This window comes from Vigna angularis, chromosome 9 (genome assembly GCF_016808095.1).
Source record: "Vigna angularis cultivar LongXiaoDou No.4 chromosome 9, ASM1680809v1, whole genome shotgun sequence".
Classification (NCBI taxonomy): domain Eukaryota; kingdom Viridiplantae; phylum Streptophyta; class Magnoliopsida; order Fabales; family Fabaceae; genus Vigna; species Vigna angularis.
In genome coordinates this window covers 15,088,385-15,108,837 of record NC_068978.1, presented here as the reverse complement: position 1 = coordinate 15,108,837, position 20,453 = coordinate 15,088,385, and the positions used below count along the sequence as shown (strand labels likewise).

Genomic DNA, 20,453 nt, shown 5'->3' with positions numbered 1-20,453 from the left:
GGAGAAAAGTATGATAAGAAGGATGAGAATGGACATTGGTGAAAAGGTGTTGGTAGTAGCTGTGAGTGGCAAGATGGTTATGACGATGGTTGAATGAGTTGTTATCTTGATTGAGAATGGAGAAATTGATTTTAAAAAACCCAATTTTTTAATAAAACTCTTTCTTCTCTAATTAACCAACACGTAACCACGCACATAATTATATTTTTACATGTAACCACTAACTACTATCACATCGTCATCCCATTAACTCTATTTGATTATATTTAAACGGAATGGACTAATTTGACTCACAAATTTACAAGTAAAGACCCATTTCAAACACTTTTCTAACGAGGGACTAAATTGAGATTTGTCAACCAAACTGGAAACAAAATTGGATATTAAGCTAAAAAATAATAGCAATTTTCCTAAAAGTTATTATATATAATAGAGATATTAATTTCTATAATGATTATTTTAAAAGTTTCATGACAATATTTTATTTACTAATAATGTAAAACTATTTGGTAAATTAAATATTTAAATATTACAAATTTAGTTGATTAAAATTTATTTAAATTCTAAATACCTTACGGTATTTTTAATTAAGTCTTTGTTATTTTGATCAATGTTAAATATATTTTTTATTTCGTTAAGTATTTTTTCCTTTAATTTTTCTCTTAAGAGATGAAATAATTGTTGCTTTTGACTTTTTATTTTAACTTCTGGATCAACCTACATATTTTCTCTCAAATTTTTATCAATTTATCAATCTAAGTCAATATTTACAAATTGAGCGATAAGAAATTAAACTAAAGAAACACATTTACAAATAAATTAGAGACGAATTTTTAAATAAAAATAATAAATATTTTAAACATATAACAACCTTTTTGATAAAAAGAAAACTACAAATACTCAAATTTATTTTTTGAACTAAAATTTAATTAAGCCATTAATAAATGCTATGTGTCCGTGTTGAAAGCGAGCAAAACGACTACCCAACACTGCGTTCGATAAGGTAGAATAGAACACACAGCACCTGTGTCCGTTGATTTTTCCTCTTCTTGTTCTTCGTCATCGTCAAGAAACTCAGACCAAATAGCGTGTTGCAGAGATGGATTATTCGGGCTACAACTACCAGCAGCAACAGCAACAACATTCCTATGGCTACGACCCTTCTCAGATCCAAATCCAACCCTACGATCAATCCTATGCTTATCAACAATACTACGCATACAATTCCCAATACGCCTATTTTTCCAACACACATCAAGGTCAGTTTCAATTCCAATCCGAACCCGCTCCTCTTCACCCTCCCGGCGTCAATCCCACCGTTCCGGAGTCCGCCCCGGTAAATTTTTCCTTTAACCCTTCCAATTCTTAATCATGTTATGATTAAATTCATTTGTTCTGTTTAGTTTTAATGTTCTTAGCTTGCTTGTGAAATTTTTATGCGGAAAATTATGTGAATGGATCGTGACCTAATTAAAATTGTGGGTGGGTGTGATAATCTTTTCTAAAATGAAACTCAAAGCAAGTAGACATAGTTTTCAGTATCATGACCAATGTCAATGGGTACCAATTCTTCCACTTCTCCCTCTTTAAAGAGAATGTTCCACTGATTCCTTGAGTTTTCATATAGAAAAAAATAAAAAACGGTTCTTGAAGAAATTGGGAACCACAAGAAAGTTGAAGCTCCAAGCATAATACCGGGAGGTATGCCTGAATCATCCACACTTTTCTTCTGGTCTAGAACTTTACATCTTCATTGGCAACTATTAATAGAGTCCAAGCATTTGCCATAGAAGCAACAACAGCAGTACAAAAGCTCAACATCACTCTTTCAGCCAGCCACATCATTTTTCTTCATCCTCCACCATTTGATAGCACACCAATGCTCCCACGGGGTATGTTTGTGGCCTTTGCCTTGCAAAACGTTCACACTGTCTATTCAAAGGTGCCACCCAGCGTTTAGCTCCAAAGGCAAGGCCAGAATTAACATAGCTTTTGTAAAGATTATGAACTTGTAAGCAAGTAATTCGGATTGCCTCCTGAACAGATGTAGGACTATTAACCCTGAGTGACTTTTCTAACTCAACCATCAAATAGCTTCTGAGTTTCAGGGATTCCCTCTAACTTAGAAAACTGTTCCAGCAGTGAAACAGCCGTCTCTACAAATTCGACCTGTATCTCATCATCTTTAATGGTTTCTTTGTCATCTTGAAAGCTCCAACTGTTGCTGTGAGGTCTGCAATTGACTTTTTTACTATTTCCAAAGATTGCCTCACTGATTCTTGAAGATCAAAGAGCTCGTAAGAATCCATCATCACGCAGCAAAACTGATACCAATGTGATAATTTTTTTTATTCTTTATCAGTCTCACCAGCTCGCTTCTAAGCACCAAACACAGACTCTCTCCAAAACTCCCTACGGTGGCACTCAGACACATAGATATACAAGCTAATAATTGAATAATCCCCTTCAAGTTCCCGTGAAGGTTTTTATATACACCATCTAATCCTCAAACTGAAAGTTTGGGATATAACAGTTTAACAATTTCTGTTAAACAAACCATAAAAGCCCTAAACTAACTCTGTAAAAGAGTTTATTACAGTGGACTTGGCTGTGAATAGTATGTTCATGACTTGTTTGATAGTTGGAAATGGAATGGGGTTCGTCAACCTGTGATTAGCAAGTCTTTGTGGATGTGTTTGTGATTTTTGTGTTCATTGAGGCAACAGTTGCCATGGAAACTGCAGCTACCATAGTGGTCGTGATTTTCCTGTGTTCCTTGATATTATGGGAAATTGCGAACAAATGTGGTCTTCTGGCAACAGTTTTCATTCAAAATTGCCTCCACAATTGTGTTCACATTGCTGTTGGCAAATCCTCAAAGACCTTGGACATTGCAAATGAAATTGCGGTTGCTGAGTGGTTTATTAAACCTTGGGAATGAGTAGGAGGGGTTTTTTGGTTGATTTAAACTGTATATTGGTGTTTGCCATCATAAAAGATAACGATTTGTTGAGTGTGAGGGTGGGTTATGCCTTGCAACTCTAGCTCTTAATTTTGACTCAAAAGTGGGATGGATGACCTACAAAATTCTTATGGGATAACTGTTGGTGATTAATTTACATGGTAGCATTGTTTAAGACCCATATTGACCTTCCTATATTTTGTCTGATGTAAATGGTAATGTTGGCTTCCAATTGGTCCTCTGAAAATTTTTGTTTGAATGGTCTTGTAATTTAACTTCAGTGCCTGTGTCACATGGGATAAAGTTTTTATTTTGAATGAATGCTACTATTTTCTTTATTTTGTTGCTAGTTTGTTGTCTTTCTTCTCCAGTTGCGTAGCTATCAAGCTCGATGTGGTTTATAGGTACACAAATTCGTAACACTTGAGATTAAGACAAATAAATATATTTCTAGAGGGCTTAAGAGATCTCTCTCACAATCTTATATTTATAATGAAAAATTGATAAAAGAGTACATTGAAGATTAAGGGACTACACTAGACATCTAGGTGCATAACAAGGTACAACGATACGTACAACTCATAAATTGTTTAGCACACTACACCCTACTTAGACTAATGATGATACATAGATGTAACTATTCTAACACTCCCACTTAAGCTGGAGCATACAGATTCTATGTACCAAGTTTGGAACAAATAAACTTAATCTGAGGTCTTCTTAATGACTTGGTCAACACATTTGTGAATTGGTCATTTGATCCAACAAACTCAATACATATTTCTTTTGTCAACAAATTTTCACGAACAAAATGACAATCAATTTGTATATGTTTAGTTCTCTCGTGAAACATTGGATTTGATGCAATGTGGAGAGTGGCTTGATTATCGCAATACATTTTCATAGTCTGGATGTCACAGAAAGCTCTTGAAGGAATTGTTTCACCTATATAAGTTCACCATGTTAGTGACACCATTTCCCTATATTCAGCTTCAGTTGTTGATCGAGCTACTACATTTTGTTTCTTACTTTTCCATGAAATAATGTTTCCTCCAAGGAAAGCGCAATATCCGATAGTAGACTGTCTGTCAATAGGTGAACTTGTCCAATTTGCATCACAGTACCCAAAGACCTGAATGTTTCCTTTATCTTCATATAATAACCCTTGTCTGGGAGCCCTTTTGATGTACCTTAGAATGCGAACAATACGATTCCAATGGCCAACACATGGAGCCTGCATGAATTGACTAACCAATCCAACTGCAAAAGACAAATTCGGCCTTGTAATAGTAAGATAAATTAGTTTTCCAACCAACCTCCTATATCTCTCTGGATTCGGAAATAATTCCCCTTCTTTTGTCGTTAATTTCTAATTTGGGTCCATAGGACTGTCTACCAATCTACAATCAATCATGTCTGTTTCTCGTAATATATCAAAGAGCACACTTTCTTTGGGAGATTACAACTCCATCTTTTGATTGAGCTACTTAAATGCCTAAGAAGTATTTGAGGCTTCCAAGATCCTTGGTTTGAAAATGTCTACACAAGTACTCCTTTAGTTGAGATATTATAGCAGTATCATTTCTTGTAATAATTATATCATCAACATATACTATTAAGTAAACACATTTCCTGAGAGATGTATGACAGTAAAAGACCGAATGATTTGCTTCAGTGTGTTTTAGCCCAATTTTTTTAACAGTGGAGTTTAATTTTCTAAACCAAGCACATGGTGATTGCTTGAGGTCATATAAGGATCAATGCAATTTGCATACCATACCAAACTCTCCTTGAGCAACAAACCCAGGAGCTTGCTCCATATAAAACTTCTTTCTCAAGATCATCGTGGAGGAAGGCATTTTTTTATCCAATTGATGAAGTGGCCAATGACGAATTGTTGCCATTACAAAGAAGAGATGGATAATAGTCATCTTGGCCACAGGAGAGAAAGTGTCATAATACTCAAGGTCATAAACCTGAGTGTACCCTTTTGCAACTAGTCGAGCTTTAAGCCGATCAATTTCACCATCAAAGCCGACTTTAATTACATACTCCCATTGGCAACCAACTGCTTTTTTGCCCGATGGAAGGGGCACGAGCTCCGAAGTAATATTATGGTCAAGAGCATCCATTTCTACAATCATGGCTTGTCACCATCTAGGATGATCAAGTGCTTCATTCACATTTTTGTATAATCACAAAAGACAGGATAAAAGAGAATAATAGGAAGCCAACAATCTATGATAACTAAGAAAATTATAAATAGGATGTGGGTTTTGAGTGGAACGAGTACCTTTTCTGAGAGCAATGGGCCAACTTGAATCATCTTCACCAAGAGGCGTGGCAAGGGAGAAGAATCTAAAGTAGGGGATTCACCATTTTCTTGGAGAAGTGGACTATCCATCGGGGTCCTGTGTTGGAAGATATCAATATGTAGAGAGGAGGGTCCAGGAGGACTTTGATCAAGACTTCGACGAGAATAACCCAAGAAGACTCATTTGATAACACAAGTGGAAAGCTTGTCTAGCCTTAGAGAAATGTCATGAACAAAACATACATAGCCAAAAAGTCGAGGAGAGGTGTGAAAGATATGATCATTTGGAAAGAGAATGGAGAAAGGGACATCTTATTAATAAGAAAACTCGAGGAGGGCATCTTATTAATAAGAAAACATACAGTTAAGATGACATTCCCCAGTGATGGACAAGAATATGGATACCAAGCAAAAGGGTACAAGTAGTTTCAACCAAGTGTTTATTTTTCCTCTACTATACCATTTTGGTGTGTTGTATGAGGACAAGTGGACTAATGTAATATACCATGAGAACTTAAGATTACGGAAGAAGTGGAGGAAAAGTACTCTTTGGCATTGTCACTTCTTAAGATTTTGATTACTTGACTAATTTGATTCTTGATTTCAATCAAAAAGTATGTGAAGATGGGTAACAATTTAGAGCAATCTTTCATAAGATAAACTCAAGTACATCTTGAATACTCATCAATGAACTTAACAAATACCTAAAACCAAAAGAGGAGACGTGACTAGGTCCCCAAATAGCAAAATGGATAATAGAAAAACTAGAATTACACATTGATTGAGACTTTTTAGGAAAGGTAGATCTAACATGTTTTCCTAGTTCACATGACTCACATTCTAAGGTCTAGAGACCCCTATATTCAGGAACATTTTTTTCTAATTTTGACAAATGAGGATGGTCAAGCCAATCATATAACATTTTAAGACTAGGAGCTGCAACACAGGAGACCCATGGACGAAATCCAAAATGGTATAATCCTCCAACTTCATATTCTAACAGTAATGTCGTGAATTATAATCAATATCAAATAAGGGTTTAACTTCTAAATTATATAAAATTTCTGGCGGTACCCAAGTAGTGTGATGAACATTCCAGCTTCCATTGCTGTTCATTTTTGTCTCCAATTGTTTACAGAAAGGCCTAAAAATACTAAACTACCAAACAAAAAGAGGCAAATATATTGATTTCACAGAGAAAAGAAGGAAGAATTAATTTTGCAGAAGAAATCAATTTGGCCACAAAGCAAGTCACGTATACATGTGCTTTGCATAGGCAACTGAGCTTGCTGATGATCCAGGTGGCAAAAAACCCAGACATGGAGGGGCAGAAGTTGGTTCAAAATCACAACTGCTTTCAAACTTGCGATGCTACACTCTTTGGAGTTGCATAGCTTCAAATTTTGTGATCACTATCCATGATTGGCCGCAATTGACATCATAGACTGCTTCTACTTCCTGTCAATAGCTCTCTTAACTACCCATAACTCTCTCAATTCATGTCCGTTGGTTCTCATGGATCAATTAATGTCATTAGGCTTAATCAAAACTATTTTGTTTATGATATAGAGGAGTGGCATTCAATGCATCCAGAAACTGCTACGGGATTCAAAGAGTGAAGTGGTTTTCAATTAAGGCTGGTGCAGCTGCAGTAGCAGCACTACCATGACAGCATTTGAAAACACATGTTTAGCCCTAGAACACTATTATAGTGTTTTGGGGGTAAAATGTTCCACGAAAAGTTACCTCTGTTCTTTCACACTTTATAAGACACTTCTTTTTCCCATGTGTTCTGTTTTTATTTCTTTCTCAGACTTCCTAATTCACATTTTGCTTTTTTTTTTATTTATTTTGTTATGTTCTTTTTATATTAATTTCTCCATCGTCTTTCATATTTTGTTAATTACTTTGTTTCTTATTGATCCTATATTGATGGTCATTCTGTAAACTGTGATATTATTTATCATGAATTTTTTCTGGTTTTTATTTGTAACTTGTATTGTAACATTTATAGTAGTGGTCAGCCTGTTCCTTTTTGCTTGTATCTCTTCCACTAAAGAAGATCAGTAGAACCAACAAAAGCTATGGGTTTCCACGTCATTGTTTCAGATAAAGGCTTTGGCATAGGATATTTTACACACAGCAAACGCTTCGTATATAATATTTTCTCCGGTGACATCTTTGAACTGTTGTATTATATTCTATGCCAATCAGTTGGGGCTTTTATTTAGCTCTTGTAAGTTGCTTCGGTGTAGCTGAAACAAGATGACATAAGATCGATTCAGTCAAAGTTAAGCCATTTAATATGGTTTATTCCTCCTTGACTTGATTCAACAAATTCCCTGCTACATCAATATGTCGGTATCTTAATTCCCTGACAAAATGGGGAAAATAATATTTCAAGAAGTAAACGGAGAAGGCTGATTGAAGATTTTGCAACACTTGCTTTTTAAAGATTTTCTTTTGCTTTTAGAGCAAATAGCGTGCGGTGCTTCCTCAGCTTCTTTTGGGAACTTCTCTGCTGGACAAAAGGTCGTTACTGGATTAGGTATTATATCCTCAGCTTTTCATTTAAAACCTTCAGAAGGTGTTGAGAATTCTGCAAACTTGGCCACAACACCCTAGAGTGACCAGATAAAGACAGGAGTTACATAATATATATAAGCACAATCTATTGTGGCTCATATCATATCTTTGAAGTCACAATAAGGCCTAATGATGGTGGGTCTTTGCTGGTTGCTTTAGAGCTGATGTGGGCATCAGAACATTTTGTTTCTCTTCTTAACTGTTTGGCCTTTCAAAGTAATAATCAGTGCCTCACAGTTTAGAACTAGAAACTTGTCTCTTTGTTATTCATTGAATATCACTTTTATTTGATATGGTTTGGTTTCTTTTGTCAGAGGATGTTTCTTTTCAGTTTCAGACTTAGGAAAGCGTTGATGATATTTTCAGGACCATAAATTGACAACTTATCAAGGATTGCTAGATCAACAGTATCTTGAGGCTCATAGAGATAGGCATGAATTGGGCCAAGTGCCTGGTCAAAGGGTGGGTGTATTTTGTTGGTTAGAAAGTTAAGAAATTATCTGCGAGCCATACATGGTGTTATCTAAACCATAATGAGGGAATTACATGTCACAATGGCTTATCAACAAGTATAATTTTCAATGAAGGGATAATAAAACAATTTGACAATAGCTTATCAACAAGTATAATTTTCTATATTCATCTTATAATAATGATATTTTGTTTGGAGATGAAATCGTCAAAGGTAATTATGAAAATGCTGAATGAAATACTGAAAGATTTTAATTTTATAACTGTTTCCTTTGACATTTCTCTATCTGAACATTACCACATTTCTTATTTTATATCGTTTGTGCACATCTTGTCATTCTAATAATTTACTCTCAAATTTCTCGTTCATTCGTACCTGATTACTGTAACCATACCAATATGTTCTTGAATTCATATGTGAATTCTTATTTACAGACTGGACCATCTCAATACAGAGGTAGGGGTGGCCGGGGTGGTAGACCATTTAGAGGGGCTGGTCGTGGTCGGGGCCATGGTAGGGGCCATGGTGTTGGAGGTGGTAGACACGCACCATCTCATTCTTCTGGTGCTGCTATTTCTCATGTAGCTGGTGCACCTGTTGCTGCTGGGACTAGTTCAGCGATAGAACCTTCATCATCAGTCTCTGTGCCAACACAATTACCTAAACAAGCTCGAGTGCAACCACCAGCACCACGTAAGGTGTGCTGTGAAATTTGTAAGGTTGAGTGCAATACTCCAGAAATCTTGGAGCAACACAAGAATGGGAAGAAACATCAGAAGAATATGAGGATGCATGAAGAATTGCAAAGGCGTAATGCTCTGAATGGACAACAGAATGCGCAAATTCCTACCTCTCAATTGAATTTGACAGATCAACCTAAGCAAGTTCAGGAGTCTGAGAATAATGGATCCCCAGCAGAAAATATGGGCTCTAGGGTTATAGTTAATAATCACGAGGACGAAACTCAGCAGCAGAATAATGTAGGAAACATTTCTGAGGCTTCTGAAGCACCTGAGGCAAAAAACACGGATAGCTCTGCCGCTAGAGGCCGAGGATTAAAGCGGAAGAAGAAAGGAGGAGGAAAAGGAGGTAAATACATGAGAACCAATGATGGTTTAAAGCCTGTGGAATCTGCACAAACCATGTCTTTTAGATGTGAGTTGTGTGACGTTAAATGTGAATCACAAATTGTTTACCAGAGCCATATGACTGGAAAAAAGCACTTATCGAAACTAAGGCGTGCTCATGATCCCCAAGCTTCATCTGGAGTAGGCCAGCAGCAAGCTCTGTCTGGAGCACTCTTGGGTCTTCAAGCCCTTTACCCTCCTGACATCAATGCTCTGTCTAATGCAATTAATGCTCAAGTACAACAAGGTGATAATGATCCACAGGTACTTTTGGCTCAGCTCCTGATGACTGTACTATCTCAAGCACAAGTTACAGCAGCAGCCCAAGTGACAGGTGTCACCGCTGCTCAGATGCCTGGACCCATATCTATGGCTGGACCAAGTTATGAACCCCAGTTGTTGCAAACACAAGTATCAGAAATCACAGCACATGCTAATTTGGATAATCCTTCTGCGGAAACAAAAATTGAGGTGTTACCTGATCCATCACTGGAGTCAAAAGCTCAGCAAGGCTCAAGTGTCAGCACCCAAATTGAAGGTGGTGGTTCTGAAACTAAACCGGTGTAAAATTCCCCCAATATATTTCTGTTGCGACACCCACAGCCAATTTCAGAATGTGAATCTCCCACCGCTTGGTAGGCCAAAGATGATTCAATCATTCTCTTAAATTTTCCACTTTTGTTCTTCCCAAAAGGGTGGTTATTAACTGTTGTTGGGATTTTATTTTTTCTCATAGGTAGATTTGAATATTGTAGGAATTTGCTCATATGGATGTTGGGAGGTGCTAGAAATCCTTTATGTTACTGCAATGTGAAAATTACCTTTGAGTGATCAAAGTCGGGAGCGGATCAGTGAACGTGTTTAACATTTAAGAAATCCGAGGGTCTGCTTTGAAATTTTTGCTATGTGCACTTAAAATAATTTGAAGAAAAGATTAAGTAATTTTGTTATTGGTTAATATAAAGTTAAATTTAATTTGTAAAGAAGTTAATATAAAGGATTTACAAATTAGTTCATGTATAACTTTATTGTATAAAAAATTATTCATATTTATGAAGAATGTCATTTCAGCCGGATTCTAAGAGTCTATATTTGGTTGTACAGACGTGTAGAAAAGTTGTTACCATCGGCAACATAGCGTGTTTGAACTATTTTTCTCAAAAATTACAGTTTCAAAAATTTGAAAACCCTAATAAGATAACTTTAACATACTAATTTTTGTGTAAGTTACGTATTTTAGCTTAAGATATTTTTGTTTCAGGGTTTGCTTTGAGGAGTTTTATGATAGAGAAAAAATTGATAACAGATTTTTTTGTAAATTTAAATTAATTTATAAAAAATATAATTTTCTAATTTTTTATTGATTGCAATTTTTTACAGGATAGTTTATAGAAAAATTTGGTAAAACATATTTTTGTTTCTTTTGTAAAATTACTTGTAAAAATGTGTGCCGAAACGTACTACATACGATATATTTTGAATCTGCAAAAGGGTTTTAAAACCTGAAGCATGAAAGAAACAAATGCATGGCTAAGGAAAGAAAGAACTGTGGAGATGGTGAAGTAGTCCCATTACATTGTAAATGTAATTTTTACTATGATTTTTTATTTCGCCTCAATATTGCAGTAGTAATATATAGCATTTACTATTAAGGCTCATCTCACGCTACCACCTTGCACTATGGGACATCTATTCGGTGGAGCCTTTAATCTTTTAGTTAACAAAAAAAACAGCTTTATGTATCGTATAAAATATTGATCGAGTGGTTATAAACAACCAACCGGATTTTCAAGTAATCTGTTTATATCTTATTCTGTTTATATTTTATTGGGTTTATATCAACTCAGGATCCATGAGGTAAATAATAAATACAAAGCCAAGGTCGAAAGTCAGGTATGTTCCACTTATGCATTATTTACTCTACGTTACTCTCAAATACTCAATAGTGATAATCATTCACTAAATATTCAACTAAGAGCCGAGACTCTTCAAATCAGACGTCTAACTTGAGCGTCGGAGTATCTTTTGCAGGTACATCCTCTCTCGTCAAGAAGGAGACCGATCGGTTTATGCCAACACTGATCGGCCAATAGCAGGAGTTTGGAAGCGATCGAGCGGTTCAGACACATTAGCAGGTTAGTCTCTCGGTCCCGCAAAATATCTACCGTGGGGTCGAGCATCAAACCCAATGGTGACCACGAGGAGCATGGAGGAACAACAAAGCTGAACCGTAAATCCTGTTCACTAGGAAGCACTCCTAGCTCAAAGCAAAGAGGTAAAGTCCTCTCAAAGCTGAACAGTAAAGCCCGTTCCCTAGGAAGCACTCCTAGGTCAAAGACCAAGCGGTAAATTCCTCTCGGGAGAGAGGTAAAGCCCTCTCAAAGCCGAACGGTAAAGCCCGTTCACTAGGAAGCACTCCTAGCTCAAAGTAGAGGTAAAGCCCTCTCAAAGCTGAACGGTAAAGCCCGTTCCCTAAAAAGCACTCCTAGGTCAAAGACCGAGCGGTAAATCCCTCTCGGGAGAGAGGTAAAGCCCTCTCAAAGCCGAACGGTAAAGTCCGTTCACTAGGAAGCACTCCTAGGTCAAAGATCGAGCGGTAAATCCCTCTCCGTTCATGTTGAAGGACGAGAGGTAAATCCCTCTCGGTTCATGTTGAAGGACTAGCGGTAAATCCCTCTCGGTTAATGTTGAAGGACGAGCGGTAAATCCCTCTCAGTAAATGTTGAAGTTCGAGCGGTAAAACGCTCTCGGTTCATGTTGAAGGACGAGCGGTAAATCCCTCTCGCTTAATGTTGAAGGTCGAGCGGTAAATCCCTCTCGGTTCATGTTGACGAACGAGAGGCAAATCCCTCTCGGTTAATGTTGAAGGAGGAGCAGTAAATCCCTCTCGGTTAATGTTGAAGGACGAGCGGTAAATCCCTCTCGGTAAATGTTGAAGTTCGAGCGGTAAAACGGTCTCGGTTCATGTTGAAGGACGAGCGGTAAATCCCTCTCTGTTCATGTTGCAGGACGAGAGGTAAATCCCTCTCGGTTAATGTTGAAGGGTGATAGGCTGTCGTTGAAGCTATCAAATTAATACTACTTTTCAAGGCAACTTCAGTATTGCCAAGTAGTATTCAAGAAGGTAGATAGGGCTAAAGTAACCTTGAGTCGTCTCCCAACGAACACGGAATTGCTTTTGAATATCTGACTCTTACGAATGCTATGCAATGCTTATGGATAAAAGTAATGTTCGAAGAATGTTTAAAGAACAAATAAGAAACTTAAAAACAGTTACGATGAAATAGGCTAATTCCACTACTTTTCCAAGATAGATTCATCATCGGTTATTCACGGATAATTGTTCAATTGATTATTATTTAAGTTTCAAATTAATTAAAGTACATTCTTAATTAATTCGAGGGCGATCATGCATTTAACCAAAGTAAATTCTCAATCAAATGCAAAACCTTTCTAGATTATTCACAATAAGTTCAACCAAAGTACATTCTCAATCAAATTCTATTGTGTTTAATCATGTCTATTCTTAAATCTCCTAACCAAATTAAAAGCTAATCAATCAAAGTAAATTCTCAATTGATTATAATTGAAATTATTACTAATCAATCAAAGTACATTCTCAATTGATAGTAAAAATCATTTAATCATATAAAAGTTCCTAAATTAAATCAAAGTAGATTCTCAATTTAAACCTAGAAACCCTAAAACTCATATAATCAATATGCATATAATTCAAACATATTATGATACAAAAATCTTTGCTTTTAACAAGATAGAGAGATGAAAGACATAGAGAGAACAACTTAAATCAATAACCAAAGTAAACAATTGCATTAACTCAATCTAACCTCAAAATCCATAATGGAATTACAGCAGAATAGCCCTAGATGCTTAGCTCTCCATGAATGGAGTTGAATACAAGATGAAAGAAAAGTGAGAGGAGTATGGGAGAATGAATGAATGAAGTCCTCTGGGTCTCTTTAAATAGGCTTGATTGGGCTTGGACTCTGAATATTCAGTTGATAGAATCTTTTATCTTATATCTTCCAAATAACTAAAAGATTTAAATAATTATAACATTATTTGGAAGATATTTTCTGTTGATATTCCCAATTTAAATTAATTCAACAACTGAATTTTATTTTTTTATCTTTCCTGACTTTCTAAAATTACACAAATACCCTGAATTTCCCCTATCTGCACTTTAGTCCCTTCTGAATTTCTGAAATTGCAAGAAAGCCCCTCAGTTGACCAGACTTTGACCAGAGAAGGCTTATTGACCAGCTTTGACCAGAGGAGGACGCACCAATGGGAGCTCGCCACGTGGTTTTCCCCCTTTCTCCCAAATTAGGGTTCAGATTTGGCCGAAAGCCAAGTACGTTCCACTTATGCATTATTTACTCTACGTTACTCTTAAATACTTAATAGTGATAACCATTCACTAAATATTCAACTAAGAGCCGAGGCTCTTCAAATCAGACGCCTAACTTGAGCGTCGGAGTATCTTTTGCAGGTACATCCTCCCTCGTCAAGAAGGAGACCGATCGGTTTATGCCAACACCGATCGGCCAATAGCAAGAGTTTGGAAGCGAGCGAGCGGTTCAGACATATCAGCAGGTTAGTCTCTCGATCCCGCAAAATATCTACCGAGACACTTTCTTTTATAGAAAATTGCTGGGAAAATAATTTATATGATAATAAGATATTGTACAATTTTAAAGTTGTTTTGATACGAAATATTTAACAACAAAAATGGAAGAAATCGTGTTTATTTAGTGTGAGTGAGTTAAAAATAATATGATATGATAAGTCTCATTTAAATTGAAATAAAAACTTTATGAGTGTTTTTCTCGCATTTTTTTTATTTCAAAATTATCTTTCCTAATTCAAAATATTCTATAACCTTTTTTTTTTCTTTAAAAGATTCCGAAATCAGTTAAAAAAATTTCTTTCTAAAACGAATTTTAAAATCTATGGAAGGATTTCTCAAATCTTTAACGAATTTCAAAATTCGTTGAAGAAAAAATTCTTCAATAAATTATTTTAAAATTCAAAGATATTTGAAGACATTCACATGTACTTAAAAAAAATTATAAAATAAATAAAATTATAAAAAATATAAAATATAATATAATTTAAGTTAAATATAATTTAAAGTTTAGTTTTAATTAAATTTAATTTTATAAAATGTAAATTAATTTTAATTTTAATTAAATTTAATTTAATATAATATAAATTAAATATTTATTTTAATTTTCACAAGTAATAAATATCTATAAATATATATATATATATATATATATATATATATATATATATATTATAGAGCTATCAAAATAAGTTATAATTTGTGGGTCAATCTAGCCCACCACGGGTTTGAACCGGTTGAGTTTGAAAAAATTGTATTTCTTTTATGCGGGTCAGATTTCAACCCGACTCATTTAAACACGACTAATGCAGGTTGAATCCGTGGTGGGCCAGGTTGGCCCACCAACCCATCTACTTAATTTTATTTTATTAAAATTTAATTTTAATTTTATAAAAAAATATTTATTATTTTGTTTTTGCTTGAAAAAATTATTTAAGTTCCTTATTTTCAAAATTAATTAAACATCCATTTTGAAAGTGAAATTTGTTTGGATTTAAATTATAGAAAGTTTGTAATTTTTTATTTAAAAAAAATTGTAATTAAGTGAGTCAGTGAGTCAACCCGTTTACCCATCAACCCGTGGTGGGTCGAGTCAGGTTCGAATTTTTGTGACTCGCTAATAAATGAGTCAGGTTGGGTTGGCTCACCAAGTAACCAACCCGTGGTGGGTCGAGCCGAATCGGACCCATTTTAATAGCTCTAATATATTATGATATTTTTATCCAACACCTTTATAAAAAAATATTAAAATATCTATTATCACATGCAAGTACTCGTATTCATAAATATCCGCTTATAGATATTTTTGTCAAATCCATTAGTTATTCTAAGTGATCTATTTTCTTTATTCCTTGTCATCTTCCTCTCTTACGCGTTGCACATTTCACCCTTAATTTCTAACACTTTGATCTTCAACTCATTCACATTGCGTCTTTTGATGTCTAAGATTTTTATCTTCCATTCCTAATTTATAATTTCTTGTGGTATTTTATTCTATTAGTAATAGGTATGTTGTCTACTTTAATTATAATATTCTAATAGGTATGTTGTCTACTTTAATTATAATATTCTTTTGATATTGCTTTTCCTTTCAATCTCTGTTTGCTTTTGTGGAATGAGATTTCGATTTCCATTATTGGGCCTACAATTTAAATTTAGATTTAATTGTAATAACTTTATTTATTTATTTTATATGTACTGAAAGTTTCATATACACAAAATTAACTTTTAAGTTTAAGTTTATGATAAATTTGAATATTTTCAATGGAATTCTTATTATTTTTTTATTAAATCCTCAAAAAATTATATTTTTTATTAAGTTCATATATTTTTTAATTAGATAGTAATTATTATTTTAACTCAGCATTTTGTTTTATTTTTTGGATGTTAAAAAATGTGAAGTTTTAAAATTAATATATAACAATATTTATGAAAAGGAGTTGATTGGAAATATAAAAGGTTTGTGTATTTATATAGGTGAATATGTATTTTATAAAAACTCAAATGTATTCCAAACATTTTAAATTTTCACTCTCTAATATATTTTCTTTTTCTCTTGATATTCTTGAATTGGGTAAGGTTGTGTTGACAAAAAAACGTTTCGACATGAGTTTATATAGTGCGTTAGCAAATTATAAATGCGATAATTAGTTAATGTAGTTAACATGTCTTATAAGATGTGCTATTTATATTAATGGGCTCTTACCTTAATAGATCTAGATCTACTGACCGAAATACCTGTTTTAATTATCATGATTAACCATAGATTATTGTAAGTATGTAACTTGTGTGATGTCGCATTGGTCTGAGTAGGGATGAGTCGAGAACATGTCGACTTATTAGTCTAATTTGTATTCGGCCAAAAACGAGTCTATATCGATATGATTGGAGAGTATTTGATTATTATAATATAGTTTGAATATCTAATAGATAGACAAAAATAATTAGAAATTTATTTAAAAATATCTAAGTTTATAAAAATATAAAATTTAATTAAGTCAAAAATAAAATTAAAAATATTTCCATGCATAAACATTTTCAAATCTTTTTTTTGATACCAAATAAATAACAAGATAGATAATGAGAATTTTTTTAAACAAATGTAATGTAACCATGTTAGCCTGTACCATATGCAAGTAATACTAAGAATAATTTATTATGTCACCAAATCATATTATTTTTCTTTATATAAAACATGCACCTACCTCAATAGGTTTGTTTACTAAATTAGTGCAATTTTAAAAACAAATTACTAAATGGATACATTAAAATAAATTATAAATATTAGTAAATCATTCTACTTTAACACGATTTCAATATGAAAAAATCATATAAGGATGATATGATTTTATATAAGATGATACGACTTTAAATCAGAAACATTCAAATCATACTAAAATAACATGACTTATTTTAATATATTTTAAATTAAAATTGTGTGAAGTAATTTAATGTATTTTAAATTGAAATTGTATTGAGATGGTAAAAATTGTATCAAAATAACATTACTTCAGTTTCAATTTATTTTTAACTAATGTTATGCATATTAACAAAACTTTAACCTTAAAAGTGCTTTAAATAAAATTACCTATATTCATTTTTTTTTAAAACTTACCCAAGTTGAAGTAACCTTTTTATCTAGTCATTGAGCATAACTAGAATTGGCTAGGGAAAAAGCAAGAGGAAAAAAAAAGCTACGTATGAACCTCCACAATGTATTTTTTTTTAGATTTTTTTTTTCTTTCTTGAATGATCTAGCTAAAGTTAACTAATACGTTCATGTTCCTTTTTTCTTTTTTCTCTTAAGATAATGTTATACTAAAAATGTTTTTCATGCACTTTTTTTTTCATCAATCAAACAAGCTTTATTTCTTAGATATTTATTTATTTTCTCTTTTCCAGCGTAAGCATTAATAAAAAAAAAATCTGAAAAATACCTACAACGCTGGCATAATACATCAACTTTCTTTTTCTTTTCTCTTTTGGTTTTAAAATATTTACACCATCTTTTTTTAACTACAATTGTACAATACTCAACATGTTAATAGCAAAATAACTTCATTAAAAAAAAATAACCGTAACATCCCAAAAATACAGCATAAAACCATATAATAAAATAATCACATATTACTAATATTACAGTTTAGTTCTGAAATTAAGAACTACAATTCTGGCCGAATGGCCTTACAAAAATAATGTAGAATTTAAACTTCACAGAAATAGTGACTAGAACGAACGATTTCCAAAATTACCTACACCGAACGGTTCTACAAAACTAGAAGCAGAATAATAATCAAACAGTCCTAAGGTTCGGTCTTCACTTCCACTTCTTCCAGAGCTTCTTCCAGCAACTCTTTTCCTTCTGCTCACATCCACAAGATGATCATTGCAACAAGAACGACAACCGAACGACAATACAGACAAGATAGGAAAATAGAGTAAGCTTATGTAATTTAATTAATGGAAGACCATATATATATCACATAAATCTGATACAAATCAATAAGTCAATTATACACAATCAATCATACATTATTGCATGCAATAAACAACCATTTGACTTTGACTATCCGGACTGTATGAATTCTGTATAGCTACAACGTTTGTGCACTCGGGTGATGTAGTAACTGGGATACCCTCAACAGTTGTCACCCGAGGCTAATCCGTTCCGTCCAAGTTAACCTTATGGACTAGGACCTCCTGCCATTCTCACACATGAGTTACTCCTCTCTACGTGAGAATGAGTAATCACGAAATATCAGGAAAAACGCCAGCTAAGCTTTGCCCACATTCATACTTTACCATTCAATAACCAATTTTTGAGATATTCCTCCCTGGAATACTCTTTCATATCCAAACAATTTCATTCGTATCACATTTCAAATTCCATCATACTTCATCATCAATATATTCAACTTGAAATAAGACCACACTTTCTCATCATAGAACAAGTCCGAATGGAATAACACTCCTTAGAAACTAACATGACCGAGCACTATTTACCAATCGATCCGCTTCAATGAACTGACCCTTAAGAGTTCAAACCGAACACTACAAAGCCTAGGCCTAATACTAAGACTCTAGGCCAAACACCATTTAATGAGACCGAATACTGTTTGACACCGAATACTAATAACAAACTGAATACTATGAAGAAACCGAGAGATAGAAAGATGCTGAGTACTAATAATACTTAGTTTTTTTAGTCTTAAGACAGCACACTGAAGAGACCGAGTGCTATTCTGAGACCGAGCACTGTAGAAACCGAACACTATTGAGTTTAGCCGAACACTCTTATTTTAAAAATGGTAATGATAGATTACTGAGACGAGACCGAGCGCTTGGTTTAAGACCGAGCACCACTTAGACCGAGTGTCGGGTTTAAGACCGAGCACTACTTAGCTTATAGAATGAAGAATTAAATACAGATACAAATAATGGATTTTTAAGGGAAGATAAATATACTAGTATATGTGTAAGTAATATTGAATACCAAATACAAGGAGACAACTACACTTAGACAAACACTTATTTACAAGTATACTAAGAGGAAACCGATCAGTCATTCACTAGAATTCTTCCCAAAAGAAGAACCCAATCCCGACCGAATACTCAATGAGAAACCGAACGGTCAATAATGACTTTCGATGATAAACATATAATTACACAGGAAGTTACAGACTTAAGATCAAATCTTATATCAATCCAGTTCCTCATCATTTATATTCATACACTCATACAACCAAAATGCAGTAATAACCATACTTCATATTCATCCAATAATCAAACAAACATACAACCATTAAAAACAATAATCATAATCAAATTATATAAGCTTCTCTTACCTCTAAATGTGACTTGACGCTCACAGGTGCAGAATACTGGTTCACCACTACAATTTCTTCTACCCTTAGAATTTACTGATTACAAAACTAGACCAAAATAAAGGACCAAAACACTATCAGAATTACATATAGAAAAGTGATCAATCCATGCAACCAGAACTTGGTTTGCATGTACCAGAAAACCACACGGCTGAGGAAGGAATGAACTTACTAGCTTAAACCCAAAACTTGATCGGTGCAAAGCGTAGCTCTTGGCACCAGGAATACTTAGGCATGGTCTGAATGATGATCGAAAGAAGAAAAGAGTAAGATTTCTTAGAGAGAAGTATGAGGTTTGTAGAGAGAAGGAGGAGAGAATGAAAACTCAAAAGGTTAAAGATGAAGGGTATATGCAGAAAAGTGGCGTGAAATTTGAAAACTTAAGTTTTACTCCTACCGTCAAAACCGATCGGTCACTCCTCTGTTCACACCTGTCTTCCACTTTCTGATTTTCACTAACGTCTGCCTTCCACTCACACAGGATTTTTAAGGCTTCTGACACCTTGCACCTACATATGTCTTCCACCATGGGATTTTAAGGATTTTTAGAATAATACTTACAACAATCATATATTAATAAGATATTGTAAATTTTCTTAAAATTATAACTTTTTATTGTATTAAGAATACAAAACATGTCACTATTTATCATATTAAATTGATTATTTATCTTAAAATTTGTTTTTATTTTATAGGTACGGCAAAATAAATATATCTATTTGTTTTTATATTTATTCAAATATTAATTAAATAATAATTTTTATAAAACATAAAATATTATTAAAATTTTAATGATAAGTTAACAAATATTTTTGTACACAATATCAATTAATAAATGACAAACCATATTCATATAAATATTAAAATATAATACCATATAATAGTTACATAATTGTCGGTCAAAGTAAATTTATAAACATGATTATAATATATTTATAATTAATCTATTATGAATATTTC

General features: G+C 33.7%; 1 protein-coding gene across 2 annotated transcripts; it reads left to right on the top strand.

Moving 5' to 3' along the window:
* The first annotated feature begins 961 nt into the window (after window positions 1-961).
* Window positions 962-10,337, top strand: LOC108347427 (uncharacterized). Of its 2 annotated transcripts, XM_017586657.2 has the most exons (3): window positions 962-1,336; window positions 8,229-8,324; window positions 8,769-10,337. In XM_017586657.2, exons 1-3 carry the CDS (start codon window positions 1,100-1,102, stop codon window positions 10,026-10,028), a joined length of 1,593 nt encoding a protein of 530 aa, XP_017442146.1. In that variant the 5' UTR covers window positions 962-1,099; the 3' UTR covers window positions 10,029-10,337. The 2 variants fall into 2 exon arrangements, with proteins under 2 accessions (XP_017442146.1, XP_017442147.1); XM_017586658.2 differs by lacking the exon at window positions 8,229-8,324 and having other exon boundaries at window positions 964-1,336.
* The last annotated feature ends 10,116 nt before the right edge of the window (window positions 10,338-20,453 follow it).

Bases quoted from the DNA above. Each gene is read 5' to 3' on its own strand.
- LOC108347427 (XM_017586657.2), top strand. From the start codon at position 1,100: ATGGATTATTCGGGCTACAACTACCAGCAGCAACAGCAACAACATTCC. The intron at 1,337-8,228 runs GTAAATTTTTCC...TGATATTTTCAG, and splicing joins CCGTTCCGGAGTCCGCCCCG to GACCATAAATTGACAACTTA. The intron at 8,325-8,768 runs GTGGGTGTATTT...TCTTATTTACAG, and splicing joins GCCAAGTGCCTGGTCAAAGG to ACTGGACCATCTCAATACAG.